Here is a 27,722-nt window from a genome sequence, read left to right on the forward strand (position 1 = left end):
AAAATGGGATAAGGAGAGTTTAGGTTCATTTTTTTAATATATGTGGGCGAGATATATTACGACAACAACCAAGCCATATCCCACTAAATGGAGTCGGCTGGGGGAGATATGCTATTCATATATTTGACCAATAACACACACTGATAGTAAATTTGCTTATCTAAAAAAAACAATGACACACTTCTTTTATTATCAGAAGAGTGGTACAACTTTTTATTACAATGATACTGAGACTAACATTACTTTTTCCCGACATAACAAAAGCTATGGATGCTTAAACCTGATCTAATTATTTAAAACTCAACAATTTCATCTATAGTAATAGAAGAAGCATATTCTAATCTCCTTAATGCGTCAGAATCATCACTAGAACCATTTGGTCCTTTCCTTACGTTGCTCATATTGTTGTAAACATCAAGCATTGTTGGCCTTTGGCCTGGAAAAGGGTGAACACACTCACAGGCAATATTGATGAGAGTACAAACTTCATTTTCAAGTCCTTCCCCGATCAAAGATTTATCAATAACATTATAAAAATTCAAAGGGTTACCGCATAGATTAGTAGTGTCAGATGAACGCGACAATTCAATATATGTTTTCCCTGTCATCAATTCAAAAAGCACACTTCCAAAGTCGTAGACATCCTTCTTCCCGTCATTCACTTTAAACATTGTTCCTAAATGATCTTCAATGTTGGGATTCATAAATTTGGCCTCTCCAAAATTGGATATTTTTGGTTCAAAATTCTCATCTAGCAATATGCATTCTGAACATATATTAAAATGCACTATGCCCAAATTGCATGTATGATGTAGCCATGATAACCCTCTTGCTATTCCAAGTGCAATGTTTACCCTGTCATGCCATTTCAATCTTATGACTTCACTTTCCAAAGGATGCAACCATTTGGAAAGCCTTCCATTTGACATGTATGCGTATGCCAAGAGCCTTTCATTTCCTTCAATGCAGAACCCAAGCAGGGGAACTATATTTTTGTGTCTGTACTTGCACAAAATTGCTGTTTCTAAAAGGAACTGCCTTTTAAAGAGGCGAGAGTCAAATAGTCTCTTAACAGCTAGTAATTGACCATTAGGCAGAAATCCTTGGTACATCATTCCCATTTTTCCTACCCCAATGGCATTGTCCACTGCGAAACAATCGGTTGCGTCACGCAGTTCTTCCAACCATATTGTTGAAGTCAGTCTCTCAATTAGTATAGAGATCTGTTGATACATGCAAGCCACAATTATCAAATCGAATAATCAATCACTGTTATGGCCTCTAAGTTGTAACTATAAGCCTTTGTTTAGAAAGATAGACAAAAAGAGTACCTCTTTGCTTCCTTTCTCCACCAACTGTGGATGTAGCAGTTCGTGCATATAATTAGATATCCTTTGTGTCGTCTTGCTCGTGATGGAATAAATATATTTGCCCAACTCTTTAGCTTTATTTAGGAGGCTGTTTCTATTCCTCTTCTTCTTTGATTGCATGCGAGGTACACCCTTGGAGTAGGAGATGTAAAAAGTAACCACAATATAAGAAGTGAATGATAATGCAAAACCAACAATGAGGCCACCCTTTAATGCTTGATGGAACTTGCCAACGGAGCAAGGGGCCAAAGACACTCCTCCACAAAGTTCATCATTATTAGCATAATTATAAACTACTACTCTTTGGAACATCGGTACTGGCCCTGACAAATTATTATTAGAAAAAGTAATCACTTTAAGCCTGTTAAGCATGGCAAATTCTTTTGGGATATGACCGCTTAACATGTTACCATCAAGCTTAAGAGTATTCAGGTAAGTGCAATTTGTAAAATCTATTGGAATTTCACCAGTAAATTTATTACCAGAGAGATCAATGCTGGTAACATACGAAAGTATACTTGATATATCAGATGGGATGAATCCCGATAGCTTGTTGATTGAAAGGTCTACGCCTGTAATTGAAGAGCAGTTTTCAAGACCACGTGGAAACTGACCCTTCAATCCCATGTTAGATAGTTTGAGATTTAGTACTTTATTCTCATCTGGATGCCAGCATTTGACACCTTTAAATTCACATATGAAACCTTCAGTTTTGTTGTTGAAGTTCCAGTTTTCTAAGAAATTATTTGGGTCTTCCAATGAATTCTTAATGGATTTTAAACAGAAGATATCAGTATCGGTACTCTGACTAGTCATTAACATACCGAGGCACAAGAATATTTCGAATAGAGTATCCCTTTCCATTTCAAAAGCCATTCCTGTGCAGATAAAAAAAAAAAAACAGAGATTGTGTCGAGAAGAAAGTTGAGTTAAGAAGTGAAATTGAAAATTTTAAGCGAAGAATGATGCACAAATTCAAGATACAGAAAATCCAAATACCAAAGGATTTACTGATCTGTATTCTATAATGTTTTTTCTTTGACCAAGAAAACAATTATTTGTATAATTTTTGACAACAAACACAATTAAATTGGTACATGGAAGAAAACACAGTACCTTAAAGGATACACTGCACCTATAAGCTTCACCTTAGTCCTTAGCTCAATATGCATGAAACTTTGAGCTACCTACAAACTACAAGCCAAACTAGTATCTAATAATAAGTTAAACTCTAACTTTGGTTTTTATATATACAATTTCACTCCCACCACTTTTGAATATTTATTATGATAATTGGGAATTTGAATTATTTTGGTTGCAAAAGTCTTTAAAATGTTAACTTTCAAAGTCAATCTCAATGAGAACAATATCTTAACTTACTTGACATTGACACTTTGAGTTTGAGAGGATTAGAGTTTCTTTCAGGCTTTCATATATAATAGGATAAAGAAAGAAAATGGGGACACCATTAATTAGTTTTCAAACAAAAATAGGATAAATCAAACAATAGTAATAGATTTGAGTTTCAAATGTTTTACTTAATTCAAAGACAAAGGACATTGTTAATCCTCAACAGCCAATTTTTCTACAACCCCACTGCTGCACTATTATCATCTTTTGGATTAATCCAATGATTGAGATGTTTATTAAACACAATAAAATCAAAACTTGTAAAAAGAAATTATTTGTCTCTTTTTTTGGATTCAGATTCTCTAAAATGAGTAACTCGTACAATGAGCATTATCAACCGTGAATTAACAAATTAAAGGCAGATGTTATAGGTACATCATAACAAATGATGAGTTTTCCTTCAAAAACAAAAACAAAAACAAAAAACAAATCATGAGTTTGTTACTGTTACAACTCTTGATTTTCTCAGCTTATACTTTACTCAATTGGGATGGTGGCCCCATTTTTATACCATTTTGGAGACAGAGAAGGAGGTTATAGAGCAGTCCAACGATCCACCCATGGCGGCAGCTTGTTTGGGGATAGAGACCGGTGGAGTACTCACAATCTTTGTAGAAAATACGGACTTGCGGGAGACCTTCACTTTCTGGTTCCACTTCTTCTTAACTAAATATTTTTATGCAACAATTGATGTTCCAAAGTAAAACGTCCATCACATAAGAAACATAAACTCATTTCTATCTTGTCTCCAGCAGTCCAGCTTTGAGACACTCAAAATTCTGCTTGCAACTTCCATATACAAATACCGGGTCCATGGTCTGATACCTATTGAAACGGGAAAATAGGTTCTAGGGATGAATCAATAAAATCTATGTCTCAAGAGTAGGGATACTAAACAATTTAGAAAAGAATCATGCACAAATGAGAAATTATGTGAGAATAGTAGAGAATGAAAGTATTAGAGTAAAGAAGATAATGTTGACATGTTGATCGATTAGCGAATGAGGCACAAGACCTTATTAAATACAACCATATAGGCTAAAATAGACTTAATGTTTGTTTGGTTTTGAGTGACAAGAATTGATTTTGAGTGGATGGATTGTGTAAAATTGATTATGACAAAGTCGACCTGAATTTCTTTGATTTATAATCATGGAAGTTTTTGTAAACTAGGGTACATCATTCCCATCTTTCCCACCTCAATGACATTCTCCATAGTGAAACAGTCAGTTGTGTCGTGCAGTTCTTCCAACCATATTGTTCATGTCAGCCTTTCCACTAATACAGTAATCTGTGGATGCATGGGTTAATTTTTTTTTTACACTGCCATTATTTACTAATTAAACCAAAAAGTTATTCAATACAGGATTCGTTTAAAAAGATTTTAATGAAGAGACTACCTCTTTGCTTTCTTTATGTGCCAGCCGCGGATGTAAATGTTTGTGTACCCGATTAACCAACACTCGTGTCCTCCAGCTAACAATGGAGCAAATATAATTGCCCAATTCATTAGCTTTGTTTACGTGATTGTTTTTTTTCCTTCTTCTTAAATTGCACACATTTGGAGTAGAAGATACAAGTCAGCATAACAGAACTTGTCAGTGAAAAAACATATCCAACAATAAGACCACTCTTGAACGATTGAAGGAAATGGTTGGGCTTGTTATGTCTCAAGGAGCAAGGTCTCAAAGATTCTCCACAAAGTTCGCTATTGTTAGCATAGTTAAAATCTACCCCTCCTCCTGCGAACACAGGCACTAGCCCTGACAAATAGTTGTTAGCAAAAGAAATTTCTTTAAGCCTGGTAAGCGTGCCAAGTTGTCTTGGAATTTCACTACTTAACATATTGTTGTTAAGTTTAAGGGTATTCAGGTAAGTATAACTTGCTAATGATGCTGGAATTTCACCAGTGAACTTGTTATTCGAGAGATCAAAGCTAACAACATATTTGAGTATACTTGATATTTTAGATGGGATTGGTCCTGAGAGTTCATTGAATGAAAAATCTAGGCTCACGAGTGAAAAGCAGTTCTGAACGGCACCTGGAAATTGGCCCTTCAACCCCATGCCAGATAGTCTGAGATTTTGTACTTTACTATCATAGCTTGATTGCCAGCATTCAACACCATCAAACTTACATATGAAATCCCTATTTAGTCGAAAAGCCATTCTCGTGCAGATACAAAAACTGAGACTGCAGGGGTATGGAGAAGAAAAGCGAATTATGAAGAGAAATTAGAAAATTATGACAATGGCAGAAAAGCTGAACCTTAAACGAGAAACTGTATTAAGCTTCAGCTTAACTCAACATGCATGAAACATTGAGCTACGTACAAAGCCAAACTAACATCTAAAAATTAAACTCTAACCTGGTTGTTTGTGCCTATGTTCCTCAATGCATAGGCTAGTATAAGTTTGGTTCCTATACTTTTATATATAGTTATTTATATATACAGCATTTCACTGGCTTCCCGCCAAGCTGAACATTTTGTTTGAATGAGTCTTTAAAATCTTGAGTAAAAACAAAAGTCTTTTAAATGTTGACTTACAGAGTCAATCTGAAGGAAAATACATGTTTAGTTTGCTTGTGGAATGGGTTAGGAAAATACTTCTATCATAGTTTACTTGACATTGAAATTGGAGACATCATTAAGAGTTTTCAAACAAAAATAGGATTAAACAAACAATAGTAATTGATTAGAGACATTGTTCAGTATGCTTGTGGAACGGGTTAGGAAAACATTATCATAATTTCCTGGACACTCTGAGAGGATTAAAGGGGTGTGAGTCCTCAATAGTCACTTTGTCTAGAACTTCCTCTGCTTCACTATTCATATCTAGCGGATCGGATTAATCCAACGACTGAGATATTAAACACAAAAATAAAATTAAAAAACATTATAAAAGGAAAAGACATGTCCCTTTTTAAATGGCTTCTGCACTATATGAGACAACTCAAATAATGCATTGGAGGAGAATTTTAGAGGGCATAAACAAATTTTTCAAATTATTTTCATCTCTTTATAGTAATCTCAAAATAAAAAATATATCAATCATATCCATCAACATTTTCTTCTCATTCTCTACAAAAACACTCTCAAAAAATATTGAAAAATGTCCTCTCATTACCTCATTCAAACTCTTAAACAGAGCCTAATTAACAAATTTTATGGCATATTAATAATTTTCTTTATAGATAAAAATTAAAAACAAATAAAACAATTCTATAGGGGTGACCACGATCACAACTGTGTCTTTAGGAGCTTCACCTCTACGGAAAAGGCCACGACTTTAAAGCAGTGACAAGCATTTACAAAGGCACAATTCACTTTGCAGTGGCAAGTTTAATTATGTTGATGGCTGCAATTTTTTCTTTTGGGTTTCATACTGTAGTTGATTATGCTGCAAAAATTGTTATCCAATGTGTTGATTTTGATGTTAACTATTGCCTATTGGGATTTATTTGTGTTATTATGTTGCTCATTTTCATGTGAAGAATGTTTTAAGGTTATATTATTATCATTCCTAATTTCCTGTTATGATGTTACCTTCTCTGATCGAGTATCATGTTCCTAGCTTCATTTACTTCGAGAAGCTTGACATTAAGGAATCAAATCCTTAACAGAAATCCAGTAATTCCACATGCCAATCCAACGACTTAATTCATTTTTTTTAAGGACAACGACTTAATACATTTGTTATGCAGATTTAGGTGTATATAATTATTGTGAAGAAATGGTATGTTGTGAATGTTAATAATAATTGAATAAGAGATATATAATTGACGAGAGCGATAAACAAAAAAGAGATATCGACAAATATTATTAGTAAATAATTTGCAAGATTGAGATGAAAATATTATGGAACTCTGGCCTCCTCGATATAGCTCTTTCGGTGTTCCAATTCAAACTACCAGATTACATTATTTCTTCAAAGACAATATTTTTGTAAATGATTACATCAATCTCTTATTGTGTCTAACTATATAATAAATTGAGTCATTCATCTCTTTTGAGAATAAATGGAGAGACCTTAGCTCTCAAGTCACACCCTATATGTAAATGTTATGCAACAAATAAAAAACATGAGTTTATGGTGGATCATAGCCACAGATAATAAATATGAGACCTCAAATCTAGTAAGGTTTATCGCCGACATAATTTCCTGGTGGGTAATAGCTACAAATGAAAAATGTCCATCCATTCTTACAACTTTCTCTAGCACAACCAAGCTGCTTGGTATTGCTCCAAACCACTTGTGTATAATGTCTGCACTCATCTTTAACACACGCGTTGGTACTATAGTCATAGAAGGCCTTCTCATCCACCCATAATTTCACAGCAGCGGCAGCAGTCATTTGGGGGTCGGAACCCTCTGCAAGGTTCTCGCCATAAGGCCCTTGGGAGTGCACCATTTCGCAGGTTTCGTGCTTCGATTTAGCATAGTTCATGGCATAGGCTGCAAGGGTTTCGTTCCACACGAGTGGGCCAACGCCAACCTCGGCACGAGCCTTGTTGTGCACGTCAAGGTAGTCTTGAGGGGCGTTGTGTGCCAAGCAAAGGAAACAGCACATAGAGAAAATGGTTAAGATTACGAGAATATTTGAGGACTTCATGTTTATTGGATGATGGATTAATTTGAAGGCTAAATAGTTCAATTTATAAGGTACAAACTTAAACCAAATATGTAACAGAAACTAATAATAACTAAACTAAATAAAACACTAATCTAGTGGTGTGGCCTCTTCTTTCGCTCATTCTTTAGAGTCTATGATTCACTAAAAAAAGAAATCACACAAATATAGAATGCAAAATATGTGATCTTTTTTTAGTGGGCAATATTGTTTCATTATCTAAATTTGACGATAAAACAAAATCAGTTGAAAAAGTTTGTGACTATATAAATATACCTAGTTCTATAAAACAAAATGAGTTGAAAATTGTATGTTGCTCGTACCATCCTTTTACCTTTGATTATTTCAATTTCGACGGCCATGTTTCCGTAGAGAAGCCATTGGAAAACATGATTTCCCAACTAACATTTTTATTGATATTGAAAAACAACAAAAAAAGAATACAATAAAACGCAGCAAAAGAGTTATGTATACTAGCGGAAATAAAGACAACATTAACATGTCCGTCACATTAAGTGTAGCATTTTTTTATCATGATTGTAGCCTTAAAATCTCGAGTCTTGGTTCTGCCTACCTCGCAACGCGGAGCTCGAAAGATTGTAGGGAGTCTAGCCACTCCCTATCTTGCGACGCGTAGGATGGACTCGCGACGCAGATGCACGAGTTTTCTGTTTTCTTAGTCGCCGAGTTATAAAGGCTGGTTGAATCCTACAAATCAGCACCTGGTTTGGGGTTGAGAGAGAGTGAAAAACCAGTTATTTGTAGCCAACACTAAAACTAGGGTTATCTTAGGTTTTCTCTTGGTAAAACCTCTAGGGTTGGAAGAATCATCATTGGATTCACCTTGAAGAATACTAAAATATTGAGTCTCTTGGTCACGGATCGAGATTTAAGAAAAGGGTAAAATTATGTCTGAAGAATGATTCTTGTAATTTCTTTTGGAATCTTTGTGAGTGCTACTCTCTTAATTAGCGGAAAGGATAGCTGCTCTCTCCCCCAAAGTAGATCATTATTGGACCGAACTGGGTAAACAATATTGTGTGTTTTTCTTCCTTCTTCTTCCTTCATATTTCCGTTTAATTTGTTCGTGATTATTATTGTGTTCCTTTGGTTTTTTGGTTGCCTTTGATTTGCTCACACGCATCAAGTATTGGTGGGAATCTCGAATTCACAACCATCACTAGCATTGGTCTATGTCTTTTTTTTTTTTTTTTTTATATAGAGAGCATATGTTTGTGTCTAGTGACGGGGATATGGCTTATAGCTAGGTTTAAACTCATTGTCTCTATTGATCAACAAAAAAATTGTGATTTTGCAATTGAGTTAGAAACATATTTTTCCGGACAAGGTAATCCATTGTCACCATAAATTTATTAGGAAAAAATTATTGAGCATAGAAGCATGGCTAATAGTAATGTAGATCTATTGTGGATTCAGTCTCTTCTCATTGAGTTCAAAGTTCAATTTCATACTCCTAATATTCTCTGTTACAACTGAAGTGTTTTGGTCTAGATTCATAATTCGATCGTTCACAACAGAACTAAGCATATTGAGCTTGATATTCACTTTGTGAGAGAAAGTGTTGGCCAAGCAACTGAATGTGCTTCATTTTCCAACTTAAGCAACTTGCAAATCCACTTACAAAGCCTTTGTATCCCTCTAACTATACTACTATAATAACCAAACTAAAATTGTTTCCTTTTCAGCAAACACCTTAAGTTTGTGGGGTGATGTATACGTACCATGTGCCATGTCACTAAGCTAGTTGGTAAAATGGCACATAACTAGTTGTTGATATAGCAGATGTAGAGGATTCGGGTTCAAGCGGAAAAAAAAAATGTGAAAGAGAGGGAGAATATGAGAGATAAGGTAAAAGTATGAGAGATGTAGATGGTGGAGATAAATGAGATTAAGAGAGACAAGGTTCACTTTCTTTATACACATATTTGACCAATAACAAACTGAGAGCAAATTTGCTTATCTGAAAAAAATAATGCATCAAGAGTAAAATTGCTTAGGAGAGCTGTACAACTTTTATTAGGATGATGCTAAGGGTAACACAAATTTTTTTTTTTTTTAAAATAACAACAAAGCCTACGTATGCAAAAACATGTCCTAGTTTTTTATAACTCGGTAATTTCGTCTATAGTAATACCAGAAGCAATTTGTGATCCACCGGTTGGATTAGAATCATCACTAGAGACATATTGTGACTTACTTATATTGCTCAAATTGTTGTAAACTTCAAGCATTGTTGGTCTTTGATTTATAGGTTTAACACACTCACAAGCAACCTTTAGGAGAGCACATACTCCGTTTTCAAATCCTTGTCCGGGCAGAGATTTATCAATGGCATTATAAAAATTTGAAGGGTTATCATAGAGATTAGTGGTGGTGGATGAACGAGTCAGTTCGTTATATGTTTTCCCTGTAATCAGTTCAAAGAGCACACTTCCAAAGTCATGGACATCCTTCTTCCCATCGTTTACTTTAAACATTCTGCCAAGATCATCCTCATTGTTAGGATTCATAAATTTGGCTTGCCCAAAATTGGATATTTTGGGTTCAAAATTCTCATCTAGCAGTATGCATTGTGAACATATATTAAAATGCACTATGCTCAAATCACAGCTATGATGGAGCCATGATAATCCTCTTGCTATTCCAAGTGCAATGTTTTCCCTCTCAGGCCATTTCAGTCTGATGACTTCACTTTTCAAAGGGTGCAACCATTTGGAAAGCCTTCCATTTGACATGTATTCATATGTCAAAAGCCTTTCCTTTCCTTCAATGCAGAATCCAAGCATGGGAACTATATTTTTGTGTCTGTACCTACTCATAATCGTTGCTTCTAAAAGGAACTGCCTTTCAAAAAGACGAGAGTTAGATAGTCTCTTAACGGCTAGTAACTGACCATTTGGTAGATTTCCCTGGTACATCATTCCCATCTTTCCCACCCCAATAGCATTGTCTATAGCAAAACAGTCGGTTGTGTCCCGGAGTTCTTCTAACCATATTGTTGAAGTCAATCTTCCCAACAATACAGAGATCTGTGGATTCCAACCATAGCAAAGTTATATATGTCAATCATTTCTATGGATTGTAAGCAATACAAATATGCTATTTAGATAGAGTCAACAAGGTAATGAGATGAAGGGTAACACTTTTTTATACAACCCAAATCCTTTACCACAATTTCATTGGGAAGCTAGATGGTTGTGGACTGTTAGATTAAAAGAATTTTTTTTTTAAAAGATTATGTGAGATCCTCTATAATCTAACGGTCTTCTGCATCGTAAAGCCAAATGTAGATAATTTAATTTGTGTTTTATAGACTTTTTTAAATCTTCTTTTAATATCGATCTAAACTATCACGGCTCATTAAGTTAGTCCCTTAGCTGCTTTAGATATACAAGAGAAAATGATAGTTCTGAAACTATACTAATGAGTTAAAAATTGTTTAAAGACTAATTATATTTATATAGTCCGATTACCAAATAAAAAATAGAGTGATAGTTAGAGAGGGAAACTGCTGCACAATTTTTTTATATTTATTTTTGCGAAGTTTGGACACTCTTCAAGTTTGTGATCTTTTGACAAATGCTCTCATTGGAGTTAGAAACTGTATTGAGGTTTGATACCCCAATTTGAACTCTATTCCTATTTTTTTTTCCTTTGTCGTTCTAAAAAAAACTGAGATTTGGTTATTTTTTCTGGTAGTTTATTTAAAAAAGATATACTTAATAGAGTACAATACCTCTTTGATTTCTTTGCGTGCCAGCCACGGATGTAACAATTCGTGCATCTGATTAGTTGCCATTCGTGTCTTCCTGCTCGTGATAGAGTAAATATATTTGCCCAATTCTTTAGCTTTGTTTAGGTGATTGTTTTTTCTCTTATTAAATTGCACACATTTGGAGTAGAACATACAAGTGAGCATAACAAAACGAGAGTGAAAAAACATAACCAACAATAAGACCGCCCTTGAACGATTCGTGGAAATCGATGGTCTTGTCATTGAACGGATCTTCCAATGAATTCTTAACGTATTTTAAACGGTGCATATCAGTCTCAGAACTCTGAATTGTCATCAACATACCGAGGCACAAGAATACTGCGAACAGATTATCCCTTTTTATTTGAAAAGCCATTCTTGTGGATATACAAAAACTGAGACTGCATGGATATGGAAGAAAAAAAGTGAGTTAAGAAGAACAAATTGGAAATAAAAAGAGGAATGATGATGTTAGAACAACATCTCAATTCAAAAGTAGAAAGATACAAAAAAAATGTAGATAAATAACAAACGATGTTTAATTACAGAATGAAGCTAACAAGTTTAAGAACCCGTGTCTTGCAGCTTGTTTGTATACACTCACTACTAAATTTTTCAATTATATTTTTTTTTTGACAATTATATATCTCATTTAATACAAGGTAAAAAAAAAATGCAAAGAGTGAAACATATGGAAGAAATGTAGAACCTTGAATGAGAAGCAGTCTATTATAAGCTTGTGCTCAGCATCCTTGCATGGAACTTTCAGCTACCAACAAAGCCATACTAGCATCAAATAATCTAAACTTTACCCTGGTCATCCGTGCCTACGATTATTCTAACTTCTAAGGGTCTTGTTAACCAGTGCCCCCGGGACACTGATTAAGGAATCCAAAAGTGAAAATTTTAAATCAAAAAGAACACTTTTTAAACTTTTAATGCAATGACTGCACAACTTTCAAAGCAGGATACTACTATATTTGACTCCTTAACCAGTGTCCGAGTGCATTGGTTAACATTTCCCTTATAATATATATAGCATTTTACATGCCGCCCGCCACATTTGAACATTAATTACGATAGTTGGAATTTGAATTATTTCATTTGCTCAAGTTTTCTAAATGTTGACTTGCAAAGTGAATGTGAATCTCATGGAAAATTTGTTCAGTTTGCTTTTTAATTTTGACTCAATTGTTTGGTTTACTAGCTTGTGGAACGGGTTCGGAAAACATCGTCATACTTCTTGACATTGACACTTTAAAAGAAAAAGCCAAAATGGGTTTAGTCATCATAAATCAATGGAGGAAAACAACAACAATAATGCAATGGAAAATATATTAATTGTATAAGATAGAACTTATACAAATAAGGAGAAGCAGAGGAAACGGTACAATTAACGCGTGAAAGAAAAATCACCATTTTTAAACAACATTCCATGTGAGAGGAGGGTTGTCAAAAAAAAAAAAAATGTGAGAGGAGGGTTATTTGGATCCAAAGATTAAGGATGTATTAGATTAAGATTTTAAGGGATTTTCAATCGAGACTCCTTGTCATTTTAAAAAATTTTGTGGTATTCAATAAAGACTCTTCATCACTTAAAAAAAGTCTTGTGGTATTCAAAATCATTCAAATTTCTAAGGATTGTTTAATAAATTGGATTTTGATGGATTTTGTGGGATATTCCAAGGAAAAATTAAATTGTCACATCTCTCCAATTATAGCTATCACTTTATTTATCAGGAATAGGAATCATTGCTGTCGGTTTTTCTCACATTCACACCATTAAGACATTGATAGCCGTCTTATCTTGATCGGACGATTAAAATACACATTTGATTCTATTTCTTACGGACACGAAACTCACAACTAACAAATTTATCCTTATCCTTATTATCTAATCCTAAAGTACAATGCAAACAACTAATGCATACCCCTAAACCTAAATTTTGAGCGGGAAAACTTTGCTTAATCTCATTTAATGCCATTTTCAAATTTCAAATTCACTTCAGCAACAATCAATGTTTGTAGTTTTCCAACGTGGTGAATACCAATAGTCTCCTTTGAAAGTCTGCTTTGAAAATTGACAAAGCATTAAAATTTGATCCGTTTCCCAATAGGCTGAAAGGTACACATTGCTCATTACACTCAATCTCTTTCTCATTTGTTCCTCTCTCTCTCTCTCTCTCTCTCTCTCTCTCTCTCTCACCACTGTGTCCTCTTTTCTCTTCTCTCTCACCATTGTGCTCTCTCTTTCATCACCTGTTCTCTTTTCTCTTTCACTATTTTCTCTTTCTGTTTTCTCTGCAACTGTTCCGGCGTTCTCCTCCATTTCGATTTCTCTTAGTGTCCGATCGTCTTCCTCGATCTCCCGCCGATCAGATTTGGTGACACACATGAAACCACATATCTATGGATCACGATCTGTCAACGACGATGGTGATAGCCGAGGGCGGGGATGTAACACCCTGTTTTCCCAACGTAAAAATTTCATAACAATTATTAGAGTTTGTCATCACAAAACGGAATGTCACATTTCTTAAAAATCATAAATGGAATAAATTAATATTTATCCTTCAAAATTCAATCAACAATTAATTAATACTTTGCAGCGGAATTATTCATCATATAAAATAGTCTTTGGCACGCAAGCCTCATCATAAAAGTCTCATAAATCTTAGTTCAAAAATAATTCTTAAACTTCAAAAGCAATACGTAAAGGAACAGAAAATAGTATTAAAAATCCCCATCCCGTTACGTATCAGAGCACCTAAGGACACAGTGAGAGATAGTCACCCACGACCGCAGCTAATCTTGATTACCTGCAAGTTACCCATACGAAGAGCAACATTTTCAAGCAGAAGGGGTGAGATTTCTCAAACAATAATATTAAGCTCATAAATCATAAATTATATTTAACAATATAAACATCTTATAATTTAACAATTATAATCAAATACATAGACATCATCATTTCATCTTAGCAATATATCATCATATAGCAGTCACATTCATCGTCACATATCATCATAAAATATCATCATTAAATCATACTCAAACATCTTTTAAATCAACATCAGACATCATATACAACTTGATACTTGACTCGACAATGCGACTCAACTTGACAATGCAACTCTTAACAACTTAACGACTCAAATCATCGTGAAACTTCTTGATATGCAAATGCATGTGGTACCATTCAGCAACATATATGAGCGTAATTAGGCTCTTCAACAAGTGAGCATAAAGCTGTCGGGCCTAAAGCCCCCAACGTAGTTTGAGCATAAAGCTGCCGGGCCTAAAGCCCCCAACATAGTTTGAGCATAAAGCTGCCGGGCCTCAAGCCCCCATCTTTAATGAGTATGCAATGGACTCAACTCCTACAACTTAGACATCTTGAACTTCTTAAACAACTTATATGATTCCAATAATTTGGACAACTTCTTACGACTTCACAACTTAGACCGACACTTACAACTTTATGACATTAATGGTCAACAGCATCAAACGATAAACATCAACATCTTAAACATCGCATCAACATAAGCATCATAAATAACACATATTTAAATAACACATCTTCCAAATAGCACTTCATTATATAATACATCTTTAAATAGCATCATTATCAAATACACATCATTAAATAGCACTTCAGTTATACATCATCAATTAACACATCAATTTCACATCATCAAATAATTCACAAATTACACTTAGTCAAATAATACATCAACTATACTTCTTAAATATCACATCTTTACATACCACATCTTTAAATCATATACATCTTCAAATATCACATAGTCAAATAATATATTTCATTTACACATCTTAAAATAATACATTTAGCACTATGGTATCCAAGACACATCTATAAGGAGAATAAATCTTATTTCAAACACATTCAAGATAGTAAGAATAATTTCAATTATTATCCCTATAAAATCACTTAAAAAAAAACTATTATTTATACTAGGCATACGGCACCACTACAATTCCAACTTCTAATACATTTTATTTTGATTTTTAAAAGTTATAAATCATGAACCCTACTAGATATACCATGTACCTAATCCTCTAAGCCCAAAATATACGCTCCTGATCTACTCTTAACAGTCCAAGAGGCCGAAATTCTCTATAAATTATTTCTAATAACAACAGTACTTACGGATGCTAACTCCATTAGTGCACCATCAAGCAAGGCAAATCCTTTTTGTCATTAACCAAAGAATCATTCATATCTAATGTGTGTGTCATTCTTCCTTCCTGTTCTACATAAATATAAGGGGTATTGGCTTCTATATTTTATAGTATTCTCATCAGTCCTAATAATATTATATAAAAAGAATAAATTTCCTTATCATAATATTTTAAAGAGACTACATGGTTAATTATACCTTCCTAACAAGCCACTAAATTGTAGTTACAAGAGGTATTGGTTTCTATGTTGGAATTGTGCACTAACCTGTACTCTTTCTTTTTAAATTGAAATACCTTTAAATATCAATTAGTAACATTACTATCCCATCCGTAAAAAAATATACTAATTTTGATTATATATATTAAACTACAATCAAATGCATAATGCTTTTTGAGTTCAAAACAGAACCTTCTTGTATTAAGTCAAAACAACGACGAAAATATTAATGTGTACCGTGAAACAATACAGGCTATTGGCTTTGATTCAAAATATAGTGGTTCAAAACAAATGCAAATCATCTACGAAAAATTACGTACGGTGCTGTATCGGTCATGAGAAATACAATTATATATCACATATAAACAAATAAATGGTCACACATCATGAAGAACAGCGTAGTGCGCGCACAACAGCTATAAATAAATCGGATTCGAATAGATGATTCAATCACAAATTTAATAAGAAAGCATCACAATTCAAAACTAAAATTAAACATATAAGAGAAAACATGAATTTAACATGAAATCATGAAAACAAAGAACAAAAACAAAACCCTTCACTACCCATATGTTCATACAACCCTAATTTCTCATAATCTCACAAACTCATCCTAAAGCATGTTAGATGCAATCTATTGATTCACAGACCTAATATTAGTAAAAGATAGTCTCACCCTTACCTTAGATTGTTTTTCTGAAATCAAAAGCAACGTTCTTCGTTCATAGGGTTCTCTCTCTGAGTTCTCCTCTTTCTCCAAAAAGCGGTCTAACGTAAAAACTCTTTCTAACCTAAGCTTCCTTGTTTATAATACTAATCACTCTTCCTAAATCTATTTAGGCCCAATAACTTATTCTTCCTTCTATTCTAACCTCCAATTCTACTTACACTAATAATTCTTTTAATAATTAATAGAATAATGCCACAAAATAAAATACTAACACCTCATATATATAAATAAAATCACATAAATAGATTCTAACTTAATAAAAATATATAAATAAAAGGAGGGCGTTACAGGGGATATGATCGACAAAGGTGATGTGGTGGTGGTGGTATTGACGTAAATCGTGAGAAAGAAGGAAGAAGAGAGCGGCGGTGACGATAGACACCATGAGAGGGGACTGCAAATGTTGAACTACAGGTTTGTTTTTGATAATATGGTATACTATGATTTTCTCTCAACATTCAAGATGCTTTCTTTCCTCTAATGTATGATTCAGAATTAGATGAGTTCCATTTTGTTTGTAAATGAAATAACGATTTTTAACTTTTCACATAAATTTTATTAATTTTATGGTATTTTGTTTATTTATTCATTATTCGGATTGTGGTTGCTAAAGTTTCTCAATATCTCATCCTTATAAATTGGAATTTAAATAACCATCGAAAAGGTCTCTGCATTGGATTTGTCTAATTTGATATAAAAGCTGAGTTTAACTATGCCTTTTTAAGCTGAATTCAAATCCCCTTTATTTTTCTCTGAACATTTTTTCGGTTAGTAATGTAGTTTTTTGTTTTTGCTTTATAAAAAGTGGGAATATGTTTGTTGAAATTTCTTCTGATTTTTGGGGTTTAATTTCATCCGTACTGGAGTATTATCTCACTAAATAACTGGCAAAAAACAGAGAGGAAGCTACCAAATATTTGTAGAATATTTAATATAACTAATATTGTGTAATTGGGGGGGCCTTTTGATCCCTTGCATCATATATTAAATTGCAGATTTTTAATGAGAGAATTTTGATTCTATGAAGCAATAGCAAGGAATATTTTTGAATTTTTAACCTCTAAGGTGAATGTGATGCAGGGGAACTGAGGCTCGCCCCAGTCATGAACTTCTAGGGCGACAAGGGCGGTGGATCGCCCTAGACATCACGCAAGTGAAGATATGTTGTCCCTCTCTCTCTTCCTCTCTCTCAAAATCAGTTGCTGCTATTTTTATTCTTACTCTCTCTTCTTTTTTGACAGGGTATCATAGAAGGAGACTAATATGTTTTGTGTATGAGGAAACCAATAAATGAAACAATAACAGGTTCAAGCCTCCAATTTTTATCAATTGTTTATATATTTCATGCATCCCAGTATGGTTGATTTTATGCAAATTGACCCCAATTAGTTTGTTTATTGTTGTTGCAACAATATTATATTGGCGCATCTATTAGATTTTGATCTTCATTATTTTTATCAATTGTTTCTATATTTCAAGCATCCCAGTATGGTATTTGAATGTTTCAACTACTTTTGTTGTAGTTTACATATTCATGCAATTCATTTGTTGTGGTTTTGATATTCGTTTGATTCTCACTGCCTTTTAGTTTCATTTAAATGTTAGATGTAGGATGTATTTCATCAAAGTTGGCCGGTCTGCAGCAATGACCCAATACAAGTCAAAGTAATTACAATAGTTCATATAGTAGTTCAATCCTTACTTTAATGACATATTTGTCTATGTATAATACTAATTATTTAGTTGATTGCTATACAGGATCAGTGGTGCAGATGTCCAGGTCACACAGGGCATTAGCCAAAATTGATCATCTAGCGTTGTGTCGTTGGTCGATGACATGCTTCAATCTCGCAGAATGACTATTGAAGACTTAATCGAAGCATATGATGTATGAGAACTTAATTCTAAAACAACCTGTAGTTAATCTTTTCATATTCACTAACGTACCATAATACACAATTCACAGAAATGCCATGGAATTGTTCTCGCAACTGTGTGTGACATCAATAAAGAGTTTAGTTGGTATTATCAGGCGTGTACAAAGTGTGCGGGTAGAGTGAAGACTATTGCTGGTCGACTCTTTTGCCCGAACTGTAACAATGGGAGTAATGTTGTGCCAAGGTTTGTTTTTATGCGACTCTGTTTAATCAATTCCATATTTTGTCGCAAACATTGTTTATTTTTTTCCTTAATATTGTTGTTGTTAATTAATTTGTAGGTTCAAGGTGCACCTGCAAGTAATGGATCACACAGGGTCTACGAGTTTTATCGTGTTTGACTGCAATGTGCAGACTTATGTTGGGAGAAGTGTTCAGGATTTAGTTGATGCATAGGCATTTATAAGATTCATTACTTTTTATTGATTCAAAATATATGATAAGCTTTGTAAAAATCGTGTAAGTTTGGAGATTGAAAATATATGATAAGCTTTCTAAACACCGTAATTTAGGAGATGCACTTTATTAAAGTGATTGATCACAGTTAGATAACCACTATTTAGATCAACGTGTTACTAAACAACAATGATAATAATAAGCGCAATGAACAATAAACTTCTTATAAATTACGGTGCGGCTGTTCAATCGTTATCTGATACTATATATGTAACATTATTCCTGTGTATATGCAGAATAACAATGCAGCTGATTTTCCTTCTGGACTTGATATTTTCTACGGGAAACATATGTTGTTCAAAGTTGAGGTCACCAATGGAAATCTTATACATAATTGGCGCAGCTACGCTGTTAAATCGCTGATGATGGGGATATGATAAAAAGGTTCATGGTTCTACATAATATCAAGGTGCTATGTTCATACAATATCCATATGGTAATCAACCTATTATACGAGGACTGTTTATAATCGAAGCTTTTATTTTGTGCAGGCAATTACCGACGATGATAATGTTGTGTATGATGACAATGTCGTGACTTTGAGCGATTCTGTTCCAACTCAGGTATATTAATTGTATTAAAACTATTTGTAGTCAATGATTTTCGGGTGTCAATCCATTAATTGGTTTTGAACCTTCGATCTTTGGACTCTCGATTTTTATTCGTGGGAAGGGAAAAAAACGAGTAAAAACCCTTATTCAAGACTTTGGATCCGGGGGTTGGTTTCGATCGGGGAAGGTGTTAAGCACCCCTAACGACCACGGTACTCCGTAGGAACCTCTTACTTAACTTTATCTTGTGCTAAATTTATTTATTTATTTGAAAATTATTGCCTAAAAAATCTAGGTGAAAGAATGGAGGGAGAAGAAGTATGTTTTTGTTGTTTTTATTTAATTTGGAAGGAATAAAATCCTTTGCCTACATATCCATAAATGGAATCAAAATCATTGTAGTTCACTCTCAAAAAATTATTTGGTGGATTGGGTTATTTTTAGAGTTTTTTGAAAATAGTTTTAAGAAGGGAAGAGAGGCCTCAAGGCATAGAATAATGAAAGAAGTGAAGTTGTTTACTTTTAATTACAAGAAAGTAAGTCTAAATATGGATTAAATTGATTGAGAATTTGGTTAAGAAATAAAAGGAAAAAGATCACTTGGGTTAAAACCCAAGGTTTCTTAAGAAAATATTTTTTGAAGTTTTGCATATTTGATTTTTTTTTGGGAAAAGATTTTTTTAAGTTAACGGTAAACTAAAGAAACTAAACGCAATGACGTAGCGTAATGAAAAAAAAGAGAGAAATTTACAAAGGACGTTGGATCCTAAGCAAATTCTCAAGTTAATGAACCTAAAATTACTAGTGGTTTGATTTTAAGAAAATTTTAAAGCCCAATAGTTAACCTACAAGTCACTAATTCATTTTGGTCCTCGCTCACGGTTATGCATAAAGCGGTAAAAAGTAAATGTGTGAGTGTCAGTGCTACTTCTCATTTATGGATATTTACAAGGGACCTAAATACATGCTAAAGTCTTCAAGTAAAATATAGACGATAAGAAAAATAAGGTGCATAAAATTAAATCACATCATTTCCTATATACACACTAACATCTTAGAAAAAATGACAAAAAAAATAAAGATAACAAATTAGATCGCAAATGAATGACATAATAAAAATGCAAAGCAATAAAATGCATGAAATGATTTTTTAAGCCTAAACAATCTAAAGAATAAGAGAAATACATGAGATAGAAATTAAACCAATAAACTAAACTAAACTAAATAATAAACCAAGCATGATAATTGAAACATTTATATAAAAAAAACATGGAACACCAATAAAAATGATATATCAAAGTAAAAAGGTTTTAAAATCAACTTCAAATGCAAGGGAAAAAAAGATACGCAAGAAAAACATTTTTAAAAGAAACAGAGGGTGCAGAAGCACACATAGGGGTTCAAACAGTAAAACAATAGTAATTTTAAAAACAATTGGGCTCAGACTGTAGTCTCATCACAGCCACTTGATCTAAGATCAAGAGTTAAACAACAAGGGAATACAGTGAGGACTAAAATAGTAAGAGCGTAAGAACCTATACAACACACATCCTTGGCCGTTAGATTTCAGATCTAACCGCCTAGCCTGAAGGTCCATCATCACAACTCTTATATATAGCACTATTTTTAATGAGTCATGGATCGATGATAATTTTTAATGAGTCATGCTCCTTTTTTGATTCGTTGATATAAAACAAATGTGTCATAATCTATTTTGATTGGATGGTAAGAAAACATTAAATGAGATAGGGAAGGTGAAGATGCCAAGTGTACTATCAAAATAAAATAAGGGAAATGTTTATAATAAAGATTTCACCAATCTTCTTATATATAGCACTATAATAAACTAAGTCCTTCATTTATTTTGAGAATAAATGGAGAGACTTTAACCCTAAGTCACACTCAATATGCAACAATGTCATGTTACATATATACATGAGAGGCCATAACTCTAGTAAGGACGACCGCCTTTAAGATTTGCTGGTGGGTCATAGTTACAAACGAAAAAATACCAACCATTGTTACATTTTGTTTTAGCACAACCAAGATGAACAGTATCACGCCAAACAATCTGTTTATAATTGCCGCAGTATAAACCTAGAGTACACGAGTTGGCAGTATAATTATAATCCTTCTTCTCATTGAGCCACTTATCCACAACATCACTAGGACTCACTTTACCAAAGGCAAATGTTGCAATGTTCTCACCATAAGGCCCTCCGGAGGGATCAATTCCGAAGCTATCAATCTTCGATTAAGCAAAGTTCTTGGCATATTCTGCAACGGTGTCATTCCACTTTAGTGGAGGAACACCAACCTCAGCACGAGCCTTATTGTGCGCGTCTACGTATTCTTGATGGGAGTCTTTTGCCAGGCAAAGGAAACAACACATGCACAAAATGGTTAAGATTACGAGAATATTTGAAGGCTTCATGTTTATTTCTTTCTAGCTTAGATAGATTTTGGATGAGGAATTAATTTGAAGGCTAAATAGATCAATTTGAAGGTGCAAACTAAACTATGTATGTAACAGAAGTTAATAATAACTTAACTAAATATAACACAAATCTAATGGTGACTGGTGAGGCCTCTTATTTCGCTCGTTCTCTAGTTTCACTTAAAATGAAATCACAAAAATAGAGAATGCTAAATATGGGATCTTTTTTTTAGCGGACAATATGCTTTCATTATCTAAATTTGATGATAAAACAAAATCAGATGAAAAAAGTGAGTGACTATTTAAATCTAGATTCTGTAAAAACAAAATCAGTTGAAATTGTTTATTTCGACGGCCATTTATTTATTGAGAAACCATCGAAAAAACTTAATTTTCAACGAGATTTTTGTTTGTTTCCACCGGCATTTCTCCTTTCCTAAGTAACATTTTTCTATATATTGAAAAACAATACAAGAAAAAGAATACAAATATAATGTGCGCATATAGTTATATATACTAGAGGAAAGAAAGACAATATTATATTGACGTGTATGTCTATACACATTTCTATTGTCTTAAATTTATCTTGATTGTAGTTAGTATAGTCCCTAGCATTGGTCTAGAGATGAGAGATTTGGCCTATAGCCAGGTTTAAACTCATGGTCTCTGTTGATCAGCGAAAAAAAATTGTGATTTGCATTTGAGTTAGAAACATTTTTTTTTTCCGGACAAGGTAATCCAATTTGTCACCTATTTTCTATGAAGGGTTGCAAACCTTAAATCAAATCACGTGCTTGAAATTCGAACAAAATTCAATACAACAGACCCTTACAAATATGTTTGGATACAACATGACACCTGCAACAAATATGTTAATTAATAAGTATATTGGTCTCTATTTGTCGTAGGAGTTTCAAAATCGATCGATAAGAAGTCAGGATCTTCACAAATATCATCTCTCTCCCATATGTTGCCCATCTTTCTGTACACCTCAAGCATAGTAGGTCTTTTATCAAACAAAGGATGAACACAATCACATGCAACTCTAAGTAGAGCAGATACCTCATCTTCAAATTCCATCATGTTTAGAGATTCATTCACTGCATCATAGAACCCAGAATGGTCCTCCAACAGATTCATAGGATTAGGATACGTGTACGTCGCAAAAGGAACATTAGTATTACTTAAACAATCACTTGTTTGGCCAAATTTCTTCCCCTTAATCAGCTCAAAAAGCAAACAACCAAAATCATAAACATCCTTCTTTCCAAATCCTATGTTTTTGTTCGCATCTTTATGCATAAACATGGCCCCTTGAAAATTGGATATTTTCGGCTCAAAATTGTCCCCTAGCAAGATACACTCGGAGCTTATATTAAGATGAACCATATGCAAGCTATAATGTAGGCAACATAAACCTCTTGCTATCCCAAGAACAATTTTAATAACCCTTGGCCATCCTAATTTTGTAGTATCATCATTCAACCAATCAGAAAGTCTTCCATTTGACATGTATTGATACACCAAAACTCTTTCATTTTTTTCTTCTTCTATGCAGAAACCAATCAAGGGAAGTATGTTTCTGTGACTGTATTGTCCCAAAAGCATTATTTCTAATTCAAACCTTTTGATACAAAATTGAGAATCATGTAGTCTCTTAGCTGCGAAAATACAACCGTTGGAAAGTGTTGCTTTGTACATTATCCCAGTCACTCCCACCCCAATGACATTGTCCTTGCTAAAGTATTCTGTTGCATGATAGAATTTTGTGAAGTTCATCTTATAAGCCAACCGTCCAACTTTATTGATCTGTTGATTTTATCCACCCCAAAAAAACATAACAGACAACAATATTATGTTATTTTATGAGTATAGATATCCATAAAAACATTTGCATTTGATCAGTGAGATTAATGGATTACCTGTATTCTTTTATCTAGCAACTCCACAGGTAACATTTTGTCCTTTTGTCTGGCCCTTTTTAGTTTCTGTGCATGGATATGCCCCATTAGATAATAAATAATGATAGCAAAATCTTTCAAGTAAAATATAGTTATTTCAAAATCTTTTTAATGAAATTCTATAGCTAAAAGTACAAAATGAGTGGTTGCTCTCTCTTTTCTAATGAATAGTAAAAACGAACATGTACAATGATATTCTTTGTCTAATGTGCACAACTAATTTAGTTTTGCACCGTGCACAAGTTTGATTTTACTATTGGACTAATAAATCACAACAGTGATAGATCGAGGGGCAAGATTTTATATGTTAAATATTTATAGAAAAAATTTAGCAATGCAAAAATGATACAATAATAACATCATTGTCATTGAACAAAATACTCGAGATTATAAACAATGTTCTATTATATATTAGAAAAATTAAAGATTCATCAACATCTACAAATAAAAATTGTTTTTTACCTGTTTTTATAGTTAAAAAGTATGGTAGAAATTATTTAAAATTTCAACTCAAATGAATTTACACATTTGATTTTATAAAAATTAATGAGCGAAACTCTTTTTTATGGTATAAATTTCCATTTAATAGATAGGACAATCATTAAAATATCAAAGACATAACAAATATAACTAGAAGTAGTGGGGGCAGTTGCCCCCAATCTACTATACATAGATCCTTGGCTGAATCACATCACATCTCATTTGATCCAATGATGAAAACAAATTTGTGCATGGTGTAAAATTTATCTCACTTGTGTATCATAGACTTGGTCTCAACTCACAATGATATGCTTTGAAAGGAAAAATGTTATTTGGAGAAGGTTTGATTTTAATTTTTTTTTGCTCTCTGTTCTCAAGCCTAACACAACGAAAATAGGTATATGTCTTTGGCGCCCAAAAGTCACTGAAGTGCCTCCCGTATATAAATTAGTATACATGTTCAGTAAATTGAGTTGTACGGACAATTGTGTATATAAATAAGTGTGACAATAAAGAATGAGCAAACCAAATATCTAAGTACCATTAATAATAAATTAATTATAGTATCCAAAATGTGTATAAAGAGGAATGCAAAAAGGACAGAATACCTCTTTGATCTTCTCCTGTTTGGTGTTCTGATTACGCATCTCTCCTATTTTCTTATGTCTAAGGTTCTTCTTTTTTCTCTTTTTCATAATTTGAGTGGGTAGACAATAAGACATATAAAAAACAATGAGAAAGGTTGCAGTGAAAAAATAGCCAGCAATAAGACCTTGCCTAAAAGAATCTTTGAATTGATTAGAGAGTTCCATGATTCCACCTCAGCATCCACTGTTATTTTTAGTAGTTCACTACAACATCAACATTAAAAAAATGATTTACAAAACAAAATTAAAAAACTTGTCAAGTGCATAAAAATATTATAAGATGTAGATATGTATTAGAATCTCACCAAAGAAGTCACAATTCTTGATGGAATCTAGCTAACTTCTTCCAAAATGCTATAGTTTACTTACACGAAGACATTTCTTGATGGACTAAGAAGAAGAAGAAGAAGACTACATTTCTAATTTCTTTCTTATTTGCATTTACTTTTGAAGCTATTTGTGCACGTGTAGGAACACTGTGGTTGCTATCTGTCTGATGATGTAACCACCATTGACTGACTTTGCCATTGACGCTAAATAGTTTCCTGGAATCGGTCCCTTGTGAGTACGACCGTGTAAAATTAAGCGCGTATAATAATAATTACAGAGTTTGTGACCAATTTTTTTATACAAGACATAATGTTTAAGAAAGTGACCTACACTACATGTCCAATTTTTTCATGATATTTTTCGGGCTTTTTTAGCACGTTAAAATAAGGCCTCCAACATAAATTTAGAATTTTTCAAGAATGGTCAGAATAATTATGAATTTTTAAAGTGTGAAAAACTCAAAAATCAAAACAACATAAACCTCAGCTTAGAAAATGAATTTTGATCTAATCGTTTGTAAAGACCATTGTAAAAATATATAGAATGGATTTGCAAAGTTTCATAAACATTTCGAAGATGTCTTAGTCTATTTTAATTTTTCGACCAAAACGTTCAAAATCGCAATTTTGTTCTAAGTAAGTATATACTCATAGGTCAAATTTAGTTCCTCAATTTTACAGCCATGTTTAAAACATCATAAGAACATCCTTTAGGAAGTTTTGAAATTTTTAAACAAACGAATAATTAATTATAAAATTTTTAAGAAATTCATAATTATGAGAAACAAAAATTTATAATTAATTTGTTCCTTGTTTAAAAACTCCAAAATTTTATTGTGGGGATTCTTATAATGATTTTATAATGATCTAAACATGCCTGCAAAATTAGGGAACGAAATTTGACCAGTGAGATTATGCTTACTCGGGAAAAAAAATGTTATTTTGCATGTTTTGGTCAAAAAATCAAAATAAATTGAGGTATCTTCAAAATGATATGAAACTTTGCAAATCTTTTCTATGTATTTTTATAGAGGTCTCTGCAAAAAAATCAGTTCAAAATTTTATTTCTATTTTGACGTTTTGTTGTTTTGGTTTTTGAGTTTTTTTGCACTTTAAAAATTAATAATTAATTTGTTCCTTGTCGGAAATTTCTAATTTTATGCGTTAGATCTTTTTTTAATGTCCTAAATAAGCCTGCAAAACATTGTGAAAAAAATTGACTTCTGGCCATTTTTCTGGACTATATATCTACAAAAGTCTATTTTTTTTCTTTATTTCAGTCCTTCAATTAATGTTATAAAAAAATTGTTGAGGAACAAAAAATAAAAAAAATTAATAGCAAAAATGTCACGTCATAAAAAATCTACGTAGCAGTAGCCATGTGGCACCACGTCAACCCCTCCTGTGTGACTAGACTGTTTAAGGACAAAAAAAATCTCAAATTACAATGTTAGAATATGTGTTTTTACTTTTACGTTGACTATTTTAAAATTTCGTGTATGTTATAGTGGGTTATTTAAAAAATAAACCCTAATTATAATTATAAACTTTAACTTTGATGATTCTCAATAATTTCTCTATAATTCTTCTTTTCTCCTTTTTTTTTTAAAAGAAAGAGGTCCAAGTCGAAGAAAAGTGTTATGGTAGAAAATTGTTGATCTTACATCAAAGTTTGTTATGAAACACTATGCAATTATGAATATAACCTCATTGGCAGTTAACTGCCGCTGAATTTTAACCAACAATAGTTAACTATCGATAGAATTTGGGGTTAAACTTGTTATTTTATGGTGTTTCTTATCTCTGTGTGAAGTGAGAAAAACAATTTTCATTACTTTTGTACCTTCGAATAAAGTTTAATAACTCGATAGGGTGGATGTGTGAATAATACATGTATGTATAACTTTATGGCAAGCTATCTAACAATTTTGGCAGTCTACCAATTTTATTGTTGACTTCATTTTTACAGCATTACACAATTTGAATACTGATCGATTTTGTCTTATGACACCATGTCATAATAATATATAAGTGTCGTTTATGAGTCTTTTGGAGTCTTTAGGTAAGTATTTTGAATTTTTTTAGTTTAGTTATGTAATGAAGTGAAGAAATTATCTGAAAAAGATAAAATTGCAAAGAAGACTTTGAAACTGGTTTAAATTCACGCTAACCAGACAACTTTGTGGTTGTGTTATACTTTTTACAAGATATATCAAGTGATCTCCTAGAGTATAGTCATCACAGATGTTACAATAAGGAAAAATGAACAAGGAATGAAGAAAATCAAAGGAACTAACTACGAATGTAAATGTGTGCATGTGGGCACATATAGTAGGATATTTATGATCATTCTAATGGATGATTATGATACTTGTACTAGCTCGTATCCGTTAAAAGGGTAACTAAATCCACGAATTTTGAGGTACTAGCCGTTATTTATGGATGTCCGTGGATAACAACTTTTTTATAAATGAATTTTTGTAAAAAAAATAAAATGTAATCTCTATATACATGTATTCTAAGCTACACTTTGCTTATATGCCACCTCACAAATGCCCCTTTTCTAATTTACTTTCCATAAGCATT

General features: G+C 33.0%; 4 protein-coding genes, 1 long non-coding RNA gene and 1 pseudogene across 7 annotated transcripts; 1 reads left to right on the plus strand and 5 right to left on the minus strand.

Annotated features, from left to right (window-relative positions):
- Nucleotides 1–54: 54 nt before the first annotated feature.
- LOC146932550 (probably inactive leucine-rich repeat receptor-like protein kinase At5g48380) lies at nt 55–4,189 on the minus strand. Of its 2 annotated transcripts, XM_085704244.1 has the most exons (3): nt 2,487–4,189; nt 1,332–2,248; nt 55–1,223 (listed from the first exon to the last, which is right to left on the minus strand). In XM_085704244.1, the coding sequence occupies exons 2-3, from the start codon at nt 2,244–2,246 to the stop codon at nt 294–296; spliced, it is 1,845 nt and encodes a 614-aa protein (XP_085560370.1). In that variant the 5' UTR covers nt 2,247–2,248; nt 2,487–4,189; the 3' UTR covers nt 55–293. The 2 variants fall into 2 exon arrangements, with proteins under 2 accessions (XP_085560370.1, XP_085560371.1); XM_085704245.1 differs by lacking the exon at nt 2,487–4,189 and having other exon boundaries at nt 180–1,223; nt 1,332–2,357.
- A 100-nt stretch (nt 4,190–4,289) lies between these two features.
- LOC146932551 (uncharacterized) lies at nt 4,290–4,971 on the minus strand. The gene has a single exon (XM_085704247.1). It carries the CDS (start codon nt 4,947–4,949, stop codon nt 4,290–4,292), a length of 660 nt encoding a protein of 219 aa, XP_085560373.1. The 5' UTR covers nt 4,950–4,971.
- Nucleotides 4,972–6,638: 1,667 nt separating this feature from the next.
- Nucleotides 6,639–7,427, minus strand: LOC146932552 (basic form of pathogenesis-related protein 1-like). Its single transcript, XM_085704248.1, has one exon. The coding sequence runs from the start codon at nt 7,393–7,395 to the stop codon at nt 6,916–6,918; it is 480 nt and encodes a 159-aa protein (XP_085560374.1). The 5' UTR covers nt 7,396–7,427; the 3' UTR covers nt 6,639–6,915.
- Nucleotides 7,428–9,423: 1,996 nt separating this feature from the next.
- On the minus strand, nt 9,424–11,676 carry LOC146932553 (probably inactive leucine-rich repeat receptor-like protein kinase At5g48380; annotated as a pseudogene). Its single transcript, XR_015007146.1, has 2 exons — nt 11,171–11,676; nt 9,424–10,463 (listed from the first exon to the last, which is right to left on the minus strand). The product of XR_015007146.1 is annotated as a probably inactive leucine-rich repeat receptor-like protein kinase At5g48380 (transcript).
- A 5,750-nt stretch (nt 11,677–17,426) lies between these two features.
- Nucleotides 17,427–18,827, plus strand: LOC146932554 (uncharacterized). The gene is made up of 5 exons (XR_015007147.1): nt 17,427–17,643; nt 17,944–18,003; nt 18,097–18,226; nt 18,305–18,459; nt 18,557–18,827. It is a non-coding gene; the product is annotated as an uncharacterized LOC146932554 (long non-coding RNA).
- A 3,668-nt stretch (nt 18,828–22,495) lies between these two features.
- Nucleotides 22,496–25,310, minus strand: LOC146932555 (probably inactive leucine-rich repeat receptor-like protein kinase At5g48380). The gene is made up of 4 exons (XM_085704249.1): nt 25,113–25,310; nt 24,769–25,011; nt 23,642–23,707; nt 22,496–23,528 (listed from the first exon to the last, which is right to left on the minus strand). The coding sequence occupies exons 2-4, from the start codon at nt 24,970–24,972 to the stop codon at nt 22,596–22,598; spliced, it is 1,203 nt and encodes a 400-aa protein (XP_085560375.1). The 5' UTR covers nt 24,973–25,011; nt 25,113–25,310; the 3' UTR covers nt 22,496–22,595.
- Nucleotides 25,311–27,722: the final 2,412 nt, after the last annotated feature.

Source organism: Medicago sativa, chromosome 4 (assembly GCF_051527215.1).
Source record: "Medicago sativa cultivar Bolivia chromosome 4, Bolivia_mono, whole genome shotgun sequence".
Lineage (NCBI taxonomy): Eukaryota > Viridiplantae > Streptophyta > Magnoliopsida > Fabales > Fabaceae > Medicago > Medicago sativa.